General features: G+C 46.4%; 1 protein-coding gene across 3 annotated transcripts; it reads left to right on the top strand.

The window, feature by feature from the left end:
- The first annotated feature begins 7,994 nt into the window (after nucleotides 1-7,994).
- On the top strand, nucleotides 7,995-11,782 carry LOC119302177. 3 transcript variants are annotated; one of them, XM_037579211.1, is made up of 9 exons: nucleotides 7,995-8,364; nucleotides 8,510-8,682; nucleotides 8,779-8,891; nucleotides 9,279-9,354; nucleotides 9,832-9,860; nucleotides 10,018-10,111; nucleotides 10,349-10,438; nucleotides 10,593-10,779; nucleotides 11,254-11,782. In XM_037579211.1, exons 1-9 carry the CDS (start codon nucleotides 8,022-8,024, stop codon nucleotides 11,592-11,594), a joined length of 1,446 nt encoding a protein of 481 aa, XP_037435108.1. In that variant the 5' UTR covers nucleotides 7,995-8,021; the 3' UTR covers nucleotides 11,595-11,782. The 3 variants fall into 3 exon arrangements, with proteins under 3 accessions (XP_037435108.1, XP_037435107.1, XP_037435109.1); XM_037579210.1 differs by having other exon boundaries at nucleotides 8,501-8,682; XM_037579212.1 differs by having other exon boundaries at nucleotides 8,234-8,364; nucleotides 8,456-8,682; nucleotides 11,254-11,780.
- Nucleotides 11,783-17,794: the final 6,012 nt, after the last annotated feature.

The raw sequence follows: 17,794 nt of genomic DNA, 5'->3' as shown, positions 1-17,794 counted from the left end.
TCGTTAGACTCCAAGCAAGTGGTGGTCGACATCATCAAAGGCAACCAGGGCCGCTATGGGTCCATTATTACAGAGATCAACTTTTGAGCAGCGACTTTTAATTGTAACTTTATTTCTGAAGGTCATGCCGTTGACGGCGAAGCACAAAATTTAGCTAAGTACTCTCATGTTCTCGATTCGAGATGCCACATTTGGTTGGCTCATCCCCATGATCCAAACTGTATCCCACCACATGTGGACTATGATAAAAAAAAACTTAGCCTTACCCCTAAAAATAATCAGTTCGCTGTTGCTTGAACAGTTTTTGAAAACGGGAAGACTCTCTGAAAATGACAACATTTTTTGAAAATCTTAACATTTTTAAAATTCTGAATGATATTTAAATACAAACATTTTTTGGCATTTCAAAATATTTTTTGAGCACACAAACATTTTTTGAATTTGTGAACTAACTTTTGAAAATGAGAGTACTTTTTGAAATTCTCAAAAATATTTTAAAACACGAACAGTTTTTTGAAAAGATCGGTATATTTTCTTGAAAACGCAAACATTTTATAAAAAAGCTGAACTTTTTCATTTGAAAAGTAAACATTTTTAAAAAGTAAAAAAAAAAGATAAGGAAACCAATGAACAGGGATAAAAGAAACAACAGGAAAAAGAAAAAATTGCTGCAAAAAAATAAAACAAAAAAAGACTTGTGCTAGTCAGGAATCTTCCAGAAGGTTTCGAAAACCAGGAATGTGTAACACGCTGAATAGTCGCTCAACTCGGTCGGTCTGCGTGCTTGCTCGACAAACCGAAGCAAAAGGGCGTCGTATAGGATTGGCCCTCGCTATGAGCGATACACAACAGCCGCTCCCTAGGTTTTTTTTAGAACTAGCCGCTCCTTAGGTTTTTTTTAGCGGAATCTGTATCCTTTATTAGACGTTCAAAGACATGGGAATATAGATAATGTCGGGCAAAGAGGAAAGCCACACATGGCGCCCGGGAGGGAGAGATGCAGCAGCCTTAGCTAAGGCATGAGCCTCCCCATTGTGTCTCCTATTCTCGTGAATGAATTTAACATCACTAAAGCTCTTCCGCTGTTGCTTGATATCTTGCAGGATTGGGTAGAAACTGCATGGAGAATCGTCAGCTATCCTTGTTACAACTTCGAGACAATTAGAGGCCACACATACGGACTGGATGTGAAGATCTGTGGCGAGTGCTAGTGCCTCGCTGCATGCTTGAGCCTCGAGAATTGCTGGGTCTAGGCGGCCCTCGAAGATGATGGCAGAGGCCCCTAGATAGTTTCCACGCTTGTCTCGACAGAATACAGCAGAGGCACCCTTGTCCCCAATTTTTGACAGGCCGCCATCTACATTTATCTTGGCGTCATGAGCATCCGGCGGAAGCCATGCGGGCCGCGGTAGCTGCTGTAGTCTGTCCTGCCTCTTCCTCTTCCACCTGATCGGCCTTCACGGGCAGCCCAGCCGCCTTGTTGCTCTGGGGCAATTTCCCTCCTCTGTGCCAACATCCAGCCTCCCCACTGTTTGTGTTTCTCCTCCCAGACACCATCGCCACACTCCTCATGGTTATGCCCCATGAGTCCGCAGACCTTACAGAAATAGGGGATCTTCTCGTATTTAACCGGAAGAAACAGTCGGCCCTCTCCCATGACATTCAATGGGGTGACTCGTGTGAGAGGTTTATTGACAAGAACCTTGGCCCGAACCCTGACATAATCCCCTTCATAAAACAGTCGAGGAGCGAGCTGAATTTCCTTCACCCGCCCGATGCGACAGGCTAATTGATCAACCACCTCTGCCTTACGATATAGTTCTGATATGTTGTGAATCTGAGCCCATACATACAGTCCCTCAAAGTCAAAGGATGTGGTTTCCTTCTTACCATCATAGTCCTCAATCAGCATCCCCATCCCCCTGAATAGCCATGGACCACCATGCACCACCTTCTTCCAGTCGCCAAGGCAGAACATCTGGAAGATAAACAGGTTTTCGCCCGCCTCCCTATACTTGAGGACGTGCGCTAGCGACCAGATTGACTTCATGCACTCGAACATCGAGGACGAACTGAAAGTACGGGTCGTGTTCACCTTCGCAATCGCTAGCCACCTAGCGACCGCTGCAAACTTCTTTACCTCCTCCACCCCTACAACCACATCATCAAGCTCATCATCTTGCAGGTCCAAGTGCTGCAGCATCTCTTCAAGATTCTTTCCTAACCACCCCGCAGACGACGATTCCGCACGTTCTGCCATCTAGGGTTTCTTCCTTCGACGATAGAACACTCCAAAACAGTCGATCCGACTCGCTCTCCTGCCGACCAAGGGGATGATCTGCGCAGGAGGAACAGCCGGCGGTCAATTCACCGGTGAGATCTCACGGCGGCGATGGGATCGCCGCCAGAGCCGAAAAAACCCTAAGCGAGAGGGTAGGACATATAGCCGCTCCCTAGGTTTTTTTAGGCAAACCCACAAAGCTTTTATTCATCCGTGACACCGTTTACAGGGACGAAAACAAGATCCCCGGACTGGCCTAACCAAGCATGGCGACCAGTACCCAGCGTTAAAGCATGCTTTGCAAGTTTGTGAGCCTCGACATTGGAGGTTCTAAACTCATGACTAATCAAACAGGAAGAAAAAAACCTAGCTCGATCTTTTATTTCTCGCACTATTGCACCATATGAAGTCGATGTGCCTGTCTTGATTGCCTCTACCACTTTCTTACAATCGGAAGCCACCGAGATTTTCTGAATGTACAAGTCCTCTGAGAGAGCAAGAGCTTCACGTATAGCCAACGTTTCCAGAACCTCAGGATCATCGATATTGTTGAAAGTGAGTGCAGACGCCCCTTGGAAAATTTTGTTGCCGTCGCGGCACACTGCTGCTACTAATCCAAGACCACCGCGCCTTGCTACCGCCGCATCAACGTTCACTTTTAAGTGCTGGTCCGGAGGAGGGATCCACCTTGTCGGCCTTGGCGTCGTTCCTGAACTTGCTGTTACTGCTGGCTTCTTTAGAAACTCGTTGCCTGTTAGATAGCTTGATATAAAACCATTAATAGCATGAGGAGATTGGAAGATGCCTTCATGAATCAACTTGCGGCGAGCAGACCAAATCGCCCACAAGGTCACGATCAGGACGGTGGCCTCATCTTCCTTAAGAACTTCTACCATGGAGTGTAGCCAGTGCTTTGCATTGGGGTCTTGGTTGGAAGACATATGCTGCACCAATTCTTCATTAGACAGAGCCCAAGTGCATCGGGAGACGGCACAATCCAGTAGTGCATGGCGCCAACTGTCCGGGGCTCCACAAACAGCACATACACCTGTTGTTGCCATATTTCGATGCTGAAGGACGTCCCCGGTAGGCAAAGAATGTTGTGACAGCCTCCAAGCAAAAACCTTCAGTTTTGAGGGCACCTTGATTTTCCAGAGATCATTCCATCCTTTCCTCTCCCTCTCTACATTTGATAGGCTTTCTGATTCCTCCAACCATGCCTCTCTCCCCATCTTAATTCTGAAGATCATCTTATAGGTCGTCCTGACGGAGAAACGACCCCGCGGGTCCTCGGACCATGCCCAAAAATCCTCTAGAGGCCTGGAGCATATAGGGATTCGCAGAATGGCCTCGGCATCAACCGGTGTGAATATCTGCCGAATCAGCTCTTCCTTCCACGAGGCCGAAGTGGCATCAATCAGTTCAGCAACTTTTATTGGTGGGTTGAGCACCATCGAGGATACTGGTCTCATCAAACCAGACCTTGCGATCCAGTTATGATCCCATATGCTAGTCATCCGTCCATCTCCAATTCTTCTGATTATTCCCTGCTTGATAATGTCTCTGCCATCTAGGATCGAATGCCAAATCCGAGAAGGGTGCGGCCCCAGTCCTGCCTCCAGCACAGTGCAATTAGGGTGGTAAGCAGCCTTTAGGAATCGAGCGCTCAAAGAGTCAGGATTCTCTAGGCATCTCCAAGCTTGTCTCGCCAAAAGCGCCAAATTAAAAATCTCAAGGTCCCAGAAGCCTAGCCCTCCCAAATTCTTCGGCCTCGTCATAACATCCCACGACACCCAACATGGCTTTCTTTTTCCTTGCTTACTTCCCCACCAGAATTGCCTTATGGATGAAGTTATGCTCTCACAAAGCCCCCTCGGGAGTCTGAAACAAGACATGGAGAAAACTGGAATCGATTGGGCCACCGATTTAATAAGAACCTCTTTTCCCGCTGCTGACAATAGTTTCTGCATCCATCCTCTTATCCTTTCCCAAACTCTATCCCGGAGATACTTGAACATGCCATTTTTTGATTGTCCAACTTCTGTAGGCATCCCCAAGTATTTCTCGCTGAGTCTCATTCTACACAACCAAGATATCCTTAATTCGTTGTCTAGTGCCTTGAGGGCACCCCTTACTAAAGAATATTGAGGACTTATCATTATTAATCCTCTGTCCCGACGCATTACAGTATTGATTCAACAGGTTTGACACCAAATTTGCACCCTCATCACTAGACTTAAAAAGCAACAGGCTGTCATCTGCAAATAACAGGTGGTTCACCTCAGGAGCTGTGGGAGCCACCTTAACACCACTTAGAGCTGATGACCGAGAACTGGAATTGAGTAGGCACGAAAGGCCCTCTGCTGCAAGTAAGAATAGGTAAGGGGAAATAGGATCTCCCTGTCGAATACCTCTTGTTGGTTTGAAACTCTCAAGCTTTTCTCCATTGAACAGAACTGAGAAAGAAACTGATCTAACCATGCCCATAACAATATCAATCCAAGCCGAGGAGAACCCCAGTTTGACCATAATTGCTTGTAGATAGTCCCACTCTACACGGTCATAGGCCTTCATCATGTCCAGCTTCAGAGCACAGAAACTATTAGTTTTGGATCTGTTCCTCTTCATAAAGTGCAAGCATTCATAAGCACATATTATATTATCTGTGATCATCCTACCAGGCACAAAAGCGGATTGCTCCTCGGATATGATATCTGGAATAATGACTTTTAATCTATTGGCAACCACCTTTGAGGCTATTTTGTACAAGACATTGCAAAGACTAATCGGCCTGTACTGTGACAAATGATTAGGATTTGTTACTTTTGGTATAAGGACCAAGACCGTATCATTGATGCTCTCCGGATTTTCCTCCCCTCTAATGATGCGCATGATTACTGCAGAGACCTCATCACCACAAATATCCCAGTGTCGCTGATAAAACTGTGCCGGAAAACCATCAGGACCTGGAGCTTTGGTTGGGAACATTTGAAACAAGGCATTTTTTATATCAGCATTTGTGTATGGCGCACATAAAATCTCATTCATCTCAGGTGTAACTTTCCTCGGAACGTGCCTCAAGACCTCATCCATCCCCTGAACCCCTTCTGACGTATACAAGGTTTTGTAGAACTCCAGAACCATGTTTTTTAAGTCAGCTGGATCCTCAACATGAGTGCCGAAAGCATTTGTGAGTGCCCGGATCATATTCTTCTTTCGCCTCATACTTGCTCTCGTGTGAAAAAACTTTGTGTTTCTATCACCAGCCGCGAGCCATTCCAGCCGTGATCTCTGACGCCACATTAACTCTTACCTGTGGTATAGTTCCGCTAATCTCTCATTTAGCTTTAGCTCTGGATGAGACGGACTCATACGCACTGGATCATTGCGCAACGACTCAAGCTGGGTTTTTATATGCTTTATCTCTTTACGAACACTTCCGAAAGTTTCCTTACTCCATTTAGACAGATCATTTGTTATGGACAGCAACTTGTCACGAAAATCACCGACCCCATAGCCAGCGTTCGCCGCATTCCAGCTATTGGTTATTGTCTCCTTCCATGTATCATGTGATTCCCACATCACCTCATACCGAAAAGTGTGATTTGGCCTTGTTGTGTTCTGTGTATCATCAAGATTTACAAGTATGGGACCATGATCCGATGTGGCTGAGGTTAGATGTGTCACCGAAGCTTGTGGGAATCTAGTCATCCAACTGGCAGAGGCCAATGCTCGGTCCAAGCGCACCCGCGCATATGCACCTCCTGCTATCTTTTTCTCAAACGTCCAAAATCGACCTTTATAACCCAAGTCCATTAGCATACAAATGTCAACTGTATCCCGAAAGCCATGTATCTGGGCATTGCTTCTGTTGGCTGCTCCTTCGTGTTCGTTCAGCTGAAGTACCTCGTTGAAGTCAGCGAAACAAAGCCACGACAAGTCGCTAGTAAAGCTAATGCCCTTCATAAGATCCCAAGTTTGATGCCGAAGATGAGTTTGTGCCTCTCCATATACACATGTTATCCGCCAAGGTTCTTGACCTGGTTCCTCAACTTTAGCATCAATATGATAGCAGGAGTCACCCAAGATCTCAAGCTTAATTGTATTATTCCAAAACATGCCCATACCACCACTTCTTCCCTGACTGTCAATAGCATAAGATTGATCATAACCTAGCGTACTCGCTAGTGCTTCTACACGCGCCCCACTTATTTGAGTCTCAACAATACAAAGCACGGTAGGGGTAAACTTCATCGCGAATTCGCGAATTTCATGAACTGTCGCAGGTTTACCCGCGCCACGACAGTTCCAGCAGAACGTATTCATTGGGCATGGCGGCGCCCCTCGAAGGATCCCGCCAAATTTCTTGCAGCACTAGTAAGGGTCTCATTGCCTTCTTGCTCTGTTCTTGCCTTTTTGGGATCTCTCTTGATAGGTGGACTAACCATGGTGGCAACTGCTGGTACTATAGCCAGCTGATTATCCACGAAGCTGGATACATGCGCAGAAGGGGTAGCCGAAGGGTTACTGCCCCGCTCTACTTCCGTCCTTTTCCATGAGTGTTCCTCCATTACAGCATCTAGAGTAGGATCCTTGCCACCCTCTCCGTGCATAACTACAGACTTCCCCACAGCTGCGTCATTGTCGACGTCCTCATAAAACTCCTGTTGTGGTTCTGAACGGCCTCTGCCTCCATTGTGTCCTCCCCTTCTTCCTCCTCTGCGGTTTCGATTCTCACCAGGACCCCTACCGGATCTCATAAACCAACCAACACGCAGATCCTTAAAGATGAGTGCAGATGGTGGGTGAATTCCCATGCCATGTTCCTTAAACAGGTGCCCTAGCATTCCACAGACCGCACACCAATCTGGGAGCTTTTCATATTTCACTCGATAGATCTGGCGCTTCGAGTTTCTGACCATAGACACTGCATTCTTCAGAGGCTTAGTTACATCAATCCTGACCCAAACACGGTAGAAATTACCGGCGAAGTCTTGAGATGGGGGTTCGGCAAACAGGACTTCCCCCACCTTCGCTGCGAGGGCTGGAACTAGATGAGCATACAGATCTGGGACGTCGTGTATCTGCGCCCATATCTCAATCGTATCCATCTTGATGGTCGAGGGCTTAGTCACACCATCATAGGGTTTAATGATAACCGCATCTCCACGGAAGTGCCATGGACCATCATTCATCACCCTCTCCCAATCACCAAGGCACGCAAACTGGAATGTGTATAGGTTGTCTTCCAGCGGTCTGAATTTCACCTCCTGCGCCAAGTCGCACGCCGATCTCATGTTCCGATAAAACCACGTCTGACTATAGGTTTTTGGAGTATTAACCCTAGCCAGCGCCGCCCATCTCGTAGCGTCGGGTGGTGCCCCCTCCTCATCGAAGACCACGTCGTCGAGGTCCTCCTCTCGCAACCCTAGCTCCTGCATCATCCTCTCCACATCGCTGATCCCCGCTTGATCTGAGGTCTCAGCTGCAGCCATGGAGATTCCCTTACCCGACGGAGAAACGTATCGGGTACACGGATAGGAACCCTAGTCCGTCGCTCAGCCCACCAGCCGCAGACAGCTAGCAGGGAAAGATCGACAGCAGGGACGGCCAAACTGCTCGACGGCGGCGGAGATCGCCAGCGCGAGAAGAAGAAACCCTAACTTGAGGGAAAAGTTTCAATCTTAGCCGCTCCCTAGGTGTTCAGCCCGGACAGTAGCAACCCCCCAAGGCCCAAAATATGAAGAAGAAGGCCCGAAGGAGGCCTCCTCGCTGCGCTGAATGCCCAAACGCACACACGGGCCGCCTGTCCGCTCTCCTGTCCTCCGCCGGCCGCCGCCCTTCACCGGAGCGCTGTGGCCCCCACGCCGTCCTGCCCGGTCTGCCCCCGCCGCTTCGCACAACCGTGCCCTGCCGCCGTTCCCCGGCCCCTCGGCAGCCCGCCTTCGCGCCGGTCATTTTTGGCCCCGTCCGCCGGGCTCCTGCCGTCGTGCCACCTGGTACCAGGACCGCCGCCCTGCTACCGCCGGCCAGGCACCGACATCCGACGCCGAGGGCACGCTGCTCGCCTCCGTTGCCGCTGGGTAATTTCTAATTACCTCTCGACCACGAGCAGTGGATTTTTGTTATCGATCTGTTAACTTAAGTTGATGGTTTATGTACTTTTTTGGATAGTTGAGCATTGCGTTTAAATTCTATGTACATCCATCCACGACCTAGACATGGCAGCTACCAAGCCCGGGGCGGCCGCCATGGCGCAATGTCAGGAGGGGTCGGCGGAGGAGCATCGGCTGCGGGCGGCGCTGCGCCACCTGCAAGCGGAGGCCGGAGTGCTTGAGCGCCTGGTCTACAAGCACCGGAACCAGCACCGCGGTGCCGCCTACTTCCAGTACCTCCTCAAGGTACGCCTAGGTGCTCGCCCCCCTCCCCTACCTTTTTCCGGCGAGTGGCTCTGCACTCATGAGTGTGATTTGTATGTGTTTCGGTTGGGCGCGTAGGTGCGGAGGGACCTGAAGCTGTTGCTTGGTGCCAATCTTGCAGAGGTCATCAACGCCGTGTTCCCGGTCATCACCTGTCGTAAGCCGGCCAACACCATTCTTGTTCCGAACAGGTTCGTCAGGTTTCGCATCCCTGGTGCTGTTGCGCTCCTCTGTAAAATAATCTTTGTCATTTGTTATGCGTATGTCAATCGCAAAAAATAAATAGATTATGTGTATGGTACACCATGGGAGAAGTAATGTCCTGACACAAATCCTTCATGTTGGGGACATGGTTTAGTCCTGTGATGATATTTGTGGTCCTTATATTGATCCTAGAAGATAACAAAGAAAAATGTATTCACTATTGACTAAAAGCCTAGCTAGAAGTTCCCACTTGTATGGGCAGGCTTAATCTCTTGGCAGTTAAGATTATTCAGTTTGCTTTAATTCGTGGTACAATGATGCTGTAATTATATTAGCCTGCTATTCAGGTTATTCCTTAATGTTTTCTTTTATAGGCAGGGTAAGAGGAAGCCTGGTGCAAACCATAGCCACTATAAGAGGCTTTTGGGGGTTGCCCGTTTGCTGTCCCAGGTGTGTTTTGTTTTCTGTTGACACTGGTTGCATTTTGCAAACTATCCTATTGTAGCTGAATCGAATATTTGATGGAATCATAAATGCAATGACGCTGTTAATAGAGCATAACTTTTGTTCCTTGTGGTTGTTTTCAAGTTACAAGTTATGCAATATTGAAATTTGAATCTGTGGAAGTCTACCAATATTGCCCGGTTGTTTCACTTCTTTATTTAGCTAACTAGGATATAGCAATTAGCAGCAAAGTGTTGTGATTATCCCTGCATGTTTGCAAGGTTTCCAATGTATTTAACTCCTAGTATATGGTACATGAAGCTCATCACCCGAGAAATTCTATATTTTGTAACTGCATGGTGCATACTTCTGGATGAGTCGTTGTAGTTTACAGATCATTCTTGATCAACTTCGAGACCGGAGATAGCTAACTTGGTTTGCACATCAGAGGGAAAACACTAATGCTTTCTGTATTTTGTGCAGATGGCTGAACCTGTTATGAAGGGAGCAGTGTATCCTTTATTTTTTGTGCTCTTATTTTCTTATAGCAGAAATAAAGGAAGGTGTACACCCACACTTTGCTTGCCCCAGAAAAGGAAACAAATCTCGTAGTAACTTTCATTCGGAGTTGATTGCTACCTATCCAAAGTTCCTTAATCCATACTACAGTCAGATCAGCTTTTTACTTGCTAGATCTTTCTTCGTAGAACTTTGCACTGCAGTGCTTGCTTTGCTTGCAAGACTGAGGGTCCTGACCCAACAGGTGAGCCACATACTCTACAGGCATGGCTATGAATGATTGTATCAATTAAATTCAGTATATATATGCAGCAACTAACTTGGTAGTCAAACTGTTATGTGTATTAACTTAGGAATCTAAGAAATGTCAACTTGGAATGATATGCGTGCCAATTATCTTCTTTGTCTCTTTATGCAGAGATTTTGCCTAAGATCAGTATTATCTTCTTTGTCTTCTTTGTCTCTGATATTATGTTTGCAGATGTTACTTGATGTTGTATCAGTATACAACAAGGTTACTGATCTTACGGATAAAAAGCAGGCTGTTAAGATCAGTATTGATAAAGTGCAGGTATGTTTTGCTTCTACACTAGCACTCTGTATCCTTGTTGATCATGGAAAAAATATGTATTGCGTAAGATCATGCTTTCACACATAAGTGCAGTGGCTGGACCTTGCAGCTATCTCACTACATAACTCCTTGGTTTTGCCTATTCATTTCACAGGCTTTCAGAGAGTACTACCCCTCGAGCAACGATCCCAGTACTATCCTGGAGTGTGTATGGGTGAAAGATAAATTTGTTTTGCATGAAAAGACCAAAGCTAGCAGTCAGAAAACCCAAGATGAGGATATGAAGTCGTGCACTCCAGATTCATCAATCCAGTATGAGACCCTTGGACTTGTTAGTGAAGGTTGGAACACCTTACCTTCTCTGATTCACGATATATGAGCATTCGGAGTTCACGGTTGCATTTTCTGCAGTACTTATACGTGACAGCCTGCTGATATTTTGGTATAATAACCATATATCTCTATATGTCAGATAACCTGACTGACAGTTGTTGCAACGAAAACAACAGTTGGTCAGTTAGCCTAGCTGAATTATGGCTGGGATTGTGCTTACTGGAAGACAACACACTGTGAATTGCGACTATGGTCTTATTTTCTATTATTTCCATTGCAATTCTAAAACATATTTTTGGTTGCGTGCTCCAACTGGAAACTGAAGTGCATGTGTTGCCAAAATGCTGCACTTCTTTTTTTATATCAATTGTTTACTTTGTATCTAATACAACATGAATGCTTGTTTATTTGTGTGTTTATTATCGTGCCATACTTTGAAAAATGTTCTTATAAGTTCTAATGTTGCACTTGTGACATATCAGAGATGGAAGACCTTGATGGAGCAAACACCCCAGCCAAGCAACATCATACTTCTCTGGCTGACCACCCAGATGAAGCCACCCATTGCGGCGATGCTGGAGATTCTCACAGTGGGAGGCAACTACCAAACGATCAACACACTCCGGGTTCTCTTCTTGGCACGCCCGCTGCTGCGCCGACTCCACGCAGAGATGTCAAGCCTGATACGAGGAAGAGAGTGGCATTCATCGCGGTGGGGAAAACAAAAGTAACTGTGACACCGCCTGAAACATCATCATCCGTAGTTGCCAAGAAGCAAAGAGTGGACACGATTTCACAGACCGCTGCAGATCCTGCTTTGTAACTCTGAAAGAATAACCGGGTTGGCCTGATCAGTGTGTTCTCGATGCTTTGTTGCATTCTTACCGCATCTCGTTTCGGTACCAAGAGATTGTTCTTGTTTCACCAAGCACCACGTGACATACCAGATAATTGATGAGGTTTAGGCCAAGAAGCGAGCGTCTCAGGCGCTACGGGTCATTAATTATTTGACCACAATCATGCACTGCGTATAATCATCGATCATCTACTTTCATATGGTCTGTATAAGAGGTGGCCACACAAGCACAACTTTCTCATTCAATCATGCTTACACGCCTTCTCTGAGGCCTCAAGAACAGCATCAAGTGTCAGCATGTTGCTAGACAAGATGGCAACACCACAAACATGTGTACACACAAAAGAAAATCACTAATTGAGCTGAGAATCGAACTATAATCGATCAGGTAATTTCATACATTTTCAATCACGTTCAGCGGCAGAAGAGGACTATTACAAAAAGGGAAAACGACGATCACAGCCGAATCTCCCCTTCCTCTAAATCTTCTTGGCAGCTTTGATTATGATGCTGCTGCTGCTGCTGCTTCAGGTCGTGGTCGTCAAGCTTGAGGAAGAGTCCCATCTGTCGCAACAAGTTGTTCGGCCTCGCCGTGTTGTACTGATCAATGCCGAGCGCCTTCACGTCCTCGTCTAGGGTGTCCTTCGGCATTGCCGTCCTCTCCATCTCGAGCAGCTCCTGACGGGCCTTCTCCCTCGCACGGGACGTCTCCTCCTTTCGCCGCCTTTCCAGAATTTTGCTGGCACGGGCGATGAGGTCGCGTGTTGGAGGCGTACTACTGTTGGCGGCGCGCTCTGCCGGAGCTGGACGACTGTCGACACTCTGGTGAGATGAACCAGAATCCGAACCGCTGCTGCCGCTGATGGTTGCACCTTGGCCAAGATTCTTCACCGGTGAGGCGTCGCCGCAGATGTCCACGTACTCCTCATCCTCTTCGACGACGAGCTGCACTGGTGTCGGCCTGACCGGCAAAGGGGAGACGCCGCCGACGATGTCGACGTCTTCGTCCTCCTCTTGGTCTTGGGCCCTCTCTCGAAGGAACTTGTCCAGCTGCTTCTGCATCTCCACAAGGGCCGCGTCTTGGACGGCGTGCATCTCGATCTCGACGTAATCGTCGCAGATGCCGCGGCGGCTGTGCTTCTTCAGCAGCTCCAGGATATGAGCAGGGAGTACATGGGATTCAGACAGCTTGGCTAGCTTGGTGAGGTCCGCGTAGAGCTGGTTCCGCTCCTTGGGCGTCATCTTCTTCATGGGAACGGGAGGGGACGCCTTCCTCTTCTTGGCTAGCGGCTCCTCGGCTGGACGAACGCGCACGCGGGGAGCCGACGGGCACGAGGCAGGAAGCACGGTGGTCGCCTCGGCGAGGAGGCGACGAACCGCGACGAGCTCAGACTGGAACCGCTGGCGAAGGATCTCCAGCGGGCGCGGGCGCTTCCGGCCGGAGCCGGACATGATGCTGAAGGGCTCCCGGCGGGCAATCTCCATGGGAGCAGTGGACGCCGGAAGATGCGATCGAGAGGATGCGGTGGAGGAGAGGAGAGGAGATGATGGGAAAGATTGGAGGTGCGCAGGAGAAGATCGACTCAGGGCAAGGCCTTTTAAAGCTTTGTGATCCTGATGGCAATCGAAGCCGCGTTTGCTCGGTGAAGAAATCGAAATGTTTACATTTCGAGTCAGTTTCAGCATCGGATTTGGTTGCGTTGCGTTGCGTTGCGTGCATCTCAAGCTTATGGAAATGTCGATTCACCACGGCCATGGCCTTTTTCTCCCATTTCGTCTTGCATCTTAAGCTTATTATGTCACTGAGTTTTGTTCATGGAGTTTAAATCAAATACAGCCCTTAATTTGGCTTGCAGTCCAGTCATTCATTACAATGCCTTCTGAAATAATCTACTCACTACAAGTCATTTAATTAAATTGAAATCCCTTTCCAGAAATTATTTTTTATTCACGTCGACACGAATTCCAAATTTTATGGTCGATTGCCCGTTTGGAAGCGAATTGAAAACCGCGAGGCCGGGGCGTGACAAATAGTTGGGCAGCCCCGCACCATGCGGAGTGTGAGAGGACATTGTAGCAGGAGCAGGATAGGTGTGTGTAGCATGTGGCCAGCAGTCGGCAGTAAGGGTACTCGCCTGAAGGGGCTGGCAAGCAAGGCCGCAAGGGACTTTGCTCTGGTGTCGCAATGGACTTCGTGACCCTTGGGGTACTCACCTTGGTGCTCGCACGGAATGAATCCTGACATGAAGCTCCAGGTCCCCACCTTGAGCGCTCGCACGGGACGACGTCTCACCAAGAAGAGGCGAGGTGAAATCAACGGTGTCACCCACCAGCAATGGGATAGAGCATGAGCTGCGGATGAGGCTAGATAAGGCCGATGAGGATGGGCCATTGCCCGGAAAGGAGTCGGGGTGGGAGAGGACAAAGTGTCGGGGCAGAGAGGGTGGAAGATTCCAGACAATACCGCAATCAATAAAGCAGGGCGAAAGCCTTTTTAGGTTATATATTACATGCATCTTCATCTTGTTTGCTTAATCTATGCAAATTTACTAACCGATAATTTTACAACAGATACTTTAACAATAATCATTGTCATATACTTTCACTTTAGAAAAATATGTAAACTAGGAGTAAGGTTGTTACGACTAGTGATGGTCTAAGCCTAGGTAAAACTTGTGCCTCGTGTTACAACCCAAATTTTCCCTAAATTTTGGTTGTGAAATTAGAAGCATATGCATCCATGCTTTCCTTGCGTATTTGTTTTTTGAGGCCAATAAGGACAACATTTGAATCCAAATCACCATTTGAATTTAATTGGAAGCCATGAAGGGCTCACCCAAAACCTTATTCAGAAAACTTGCATAAGGGCCGGGAATAAATTTCCTATAAGATTATATATATTTGCCCTAATTATTCTTGAGTGAACCAGAGTTCGAAAATAGTTTAGTTTGGGAAATTAAACTACAAGTAAATCTTTGGAATAATAAATAAAACAAAAAAGAAATAAAAACAACTTTGCAAATGGGCCCACTAGTTAATTTCACAAACTATAGTTTGTCAAAAACCCTTGGATAAATGTTCAAATAGCAAGAAATATTCCCAAGGTAATTTAAGAATACTTTATCTTTTGAAAGAAAATTCAAATTCAAATTTGAAAAATGGAAACAGAAGGCAGAAACAGAAAACAGAAAAGAAAAGAAAGAGGGAGAAAAAGAGAAGGCTCAGCCAGCCAACCGACCAGGCGCACGCCCGCGCTCTCTCTCTCACTCACTCTTCTCTCACTGACGCATGGGCCCCACAATATTCCTGCTTGGCAAGAAAACTGTAGTATTTCCGGCCACAGTCCTCAACCATACATGAGCCTGTCCACCTCAAGGGGCACCGATCTGTGTAATTGATAGCTCTATTACGTCTCCGTCGTATCTATAATTTTTCATTGTTCCATACCAATATTCTACAACTTTTACATACTTTTGGCAACAATTTATATGATTTTCTTGTACTAACATATTGATCCAGTGCCCAGTGCCAGTTCCTGTTTGTTGCATGTTTTTTGTTTCACTGAAAATTCATATCAAACGGAGTCCAAACGGGATAAAAACTTACGGAGATTTTTTTGGAATATATGTGAATTTTGGAAAGTGGAATCAACGCGAGACGATGCCCGAGGGGCCCACAAGGGTGAGGGGCGCGTCCTGGGCCCTTGTGGTCACCCCGTAAAGCGATTGGTGCGCTTCTTTCGCCGCAAGAAAGCTAATATCCGGATAAAAATCGTGTTAAAATTTCAGCCAATCGGAGTTACAGATCTCCGGAAATTTAAGAAACGGTGAAAGGCCAGAATCTGGGAATGCAAATACAGAAGGAAACACAGAGAGAGATCCAATCTCGGAGGGGCTCCCGCACCTCCGCTGCCATGGAGACCAAGGACTAGAGGGGAAACCCTTCTCCCATCGAGGGGGAAGGTCAAGGAAGAAGAAGAAGGATGGGGGCTCTCTCCCCCTCTCTCCCGGTGGCGCCGGAACGCCGTCGGGGCCATCATTGTGACGACGATCTACAGCAACAACTTCGCCGCCGTCAACACCAACTCTCTCCCCCTCTATGCAGCGATGTAACACCTCTTCTCCCCGCTGTAATCTCTACTTAAACATGGTTTTCAACGCTATATATTATTTCCCAATGATGTATGGCTATCCTATGATGTTTGAGTAGACCCGCTTTGTCCTATGAGTTAATTGATGATCGTGATTGGTTTGAGTTGTATGTTTTATATTGGTGCTGTCCTATGGTGCTCTCCGTGTCGCACAAGCGTGAGGGATCCCCGTTGTAGGGTTTGCAATATGTTCATGATCTGCTTATGGTGGGTGGCGTGAGTGACAGAAGCACAGACCCGAGTAAGTAGGTTGTTTGCGTATGGGAGTAAAGAGGACTTGATACCTTATAATGCTATGGTTAGGTTTTACCTTAATGATCTTTAGTAGTTACGGATGTTTTCTAGAGTTCCAATCATAAGTGCATATGATCCAAGAAGAGAAAGTATGTTAGCTTATGCCTCTCCCTCATATAAAATTACAATAATGATTACCGGTCTAGTTATCGATTGCCTAGGGACAAATAACTTTCTTGTGACAAAAATCTCTCGACTAAAACTAACTTAGTTGTTTATTTATCTAAACAACGCCTAGTTTTTATTTATGTGATCTTTATTATCCTGCAAACCTATCATACAACACCTTCAAAGTACTTATTGTTTCATAATTGTTCTAGGTAAAGTGAACGTAAAGCATGCGTAGAGTTGTATCGGTGGTTGATAGAACTTGAAGGAATATTTGTTCTACCTTTAGCTCCTCGTTGGGTTCGACACTCTTACTTATCGAAAGAGGCTACAACTGATCCCCTATACTTTTGGGTTATCAAGACCTTTTTCTGGCACCGTTGCCGGGGAGCAATAGCGTGCGGTGAATATTATCGTGTGTGCTTGTTTGCTTTATCACCAAGTAGATTTTATTTGCTGTTCTAAGTTGTTCTCTATCTTTAGTTATGGATATGTGATGTCTACTACACAACTTGTTCTTGTAGACTCATGTTGTGCCTCCAAGCACAGAGTTTTGTAGGATAGTAGCAAATTTCCCTCAAGTGGATGACCTAATGTTTATCAATCCGTGGGAGGCGTAGGATGAACATGGTCTCTCTCAAACAACCATGCAATCAAATACAAGAAATCTCTTGTGTCCCCAATACACCCAATACAATGGCAAATTGTATCGGTGCACTAGTTCGACCAAGAGATGGTGATAAAAGTGTAATATGGATGGTAGAAATATATTTTTATAATCTGAATAAATAAAAACAGCAAGGTAGCAAATAGAAAACGGGCACAAAAACGGTATTGCAATGCTTGAAAATGAGGCCTAGGGTCCGTACTTTCGCTAGTGCAATCTCTCAAGAATGCTAATATAATTGGATCATATAACCATCCCTCAACATGCAATGAAGAATCACTCCAAAGTTCCTATCTACCGGAGAACATAAGAAGAAATTGTTTGTAGGGTACGAAACCACCTTGAAGCTATTCTTTCTGATCAATCTATCCAATAATTCGTACTAAAATAACACCAAATAATTTCATATTCATAATGCTCAATCCAACACAAAGAACCTCAAAGAGTTCCCCAAGATTTCTACCAGAGAAACAAAAGACGAGAACGTGCATCAATCCCTATGCATAGATTACCCCAATGTCACTGCGGGAATCCGCGAGTTGAATGCCAAAACACATATCAAGTGAATCGATATGATACCCCATTGTCACCATGAGTATTCATATGCAAGACATATATCAAGTGCTCTCAAATTCATAAAAGTATTCAATCCGATAACAACGAAATCTCAAAGGGAAAACTCAATTCATCACAACAAGATAGAGAGGGGAAAACACCATATGATCCGACTATATTAACAAAGCCCGCGATACATCAAGATAGTGACATATCAGGAACACGAGAGAGAGAGAGAGAGAGAGAGAGAGAGAGAGAGATTAAACACATAGCTACTGGTACAAACCCTCAGCCCCGAGGGTGGACAACTCCCTCCTGATCATGGTGGCTGCCGGGATGATGAAGATGGCCACCAGTGACGATTTCCCCCTCCGGCTGAGTGCCGGAACGGTG

Source organism: Triticum dicoccoides, chromosome 5A, assembly GCF_002162155.2.
Source record: "Triticum dicoccoides isolate Atlit2015 ecotype Zavitan chromosome 5A, WEW_v2.0, whole genome shotgun sequence".
Taxonomy (NCBI): domain Eukaryota; kingdom Viridiplantae; phylum Streptophyta; class Magnoliopsida; order Poales; family Poaceae; genus Triticum; species Triticum dicoccoides.
This window is presented reverse-complemented; position numbering and strand designations above follow the sequence as displayed.

What these genes read in the sequence shown, in the direction of transcription:
- LOC119302177 (XM_037579210.1), top strand. Translation starts at nt 8,022, where the DNA reads ATGAAGAAGAAGGCCCGAAGGAGGCCTCCTCGCTGCGCTGAATGCCCA. An exon ending in CTCGCCTCCGTTGCCGCTGG is followed by an intron (nt 8,365 to 8,500) that starts GTAATTTCTAAT and finishes TCCACGACCTAG; the next exon opens with ACATGGCAGCTACCAAGCCC. An exon ending in CCTGTTATGAAGGGAGCAGT is followed by an intron (nt 9,861 to 10,017) that starts GTATCCTTTATT and finishes TCCATACTACAG; the next exon opens with TCAGATCAGCTTTTTACTTG.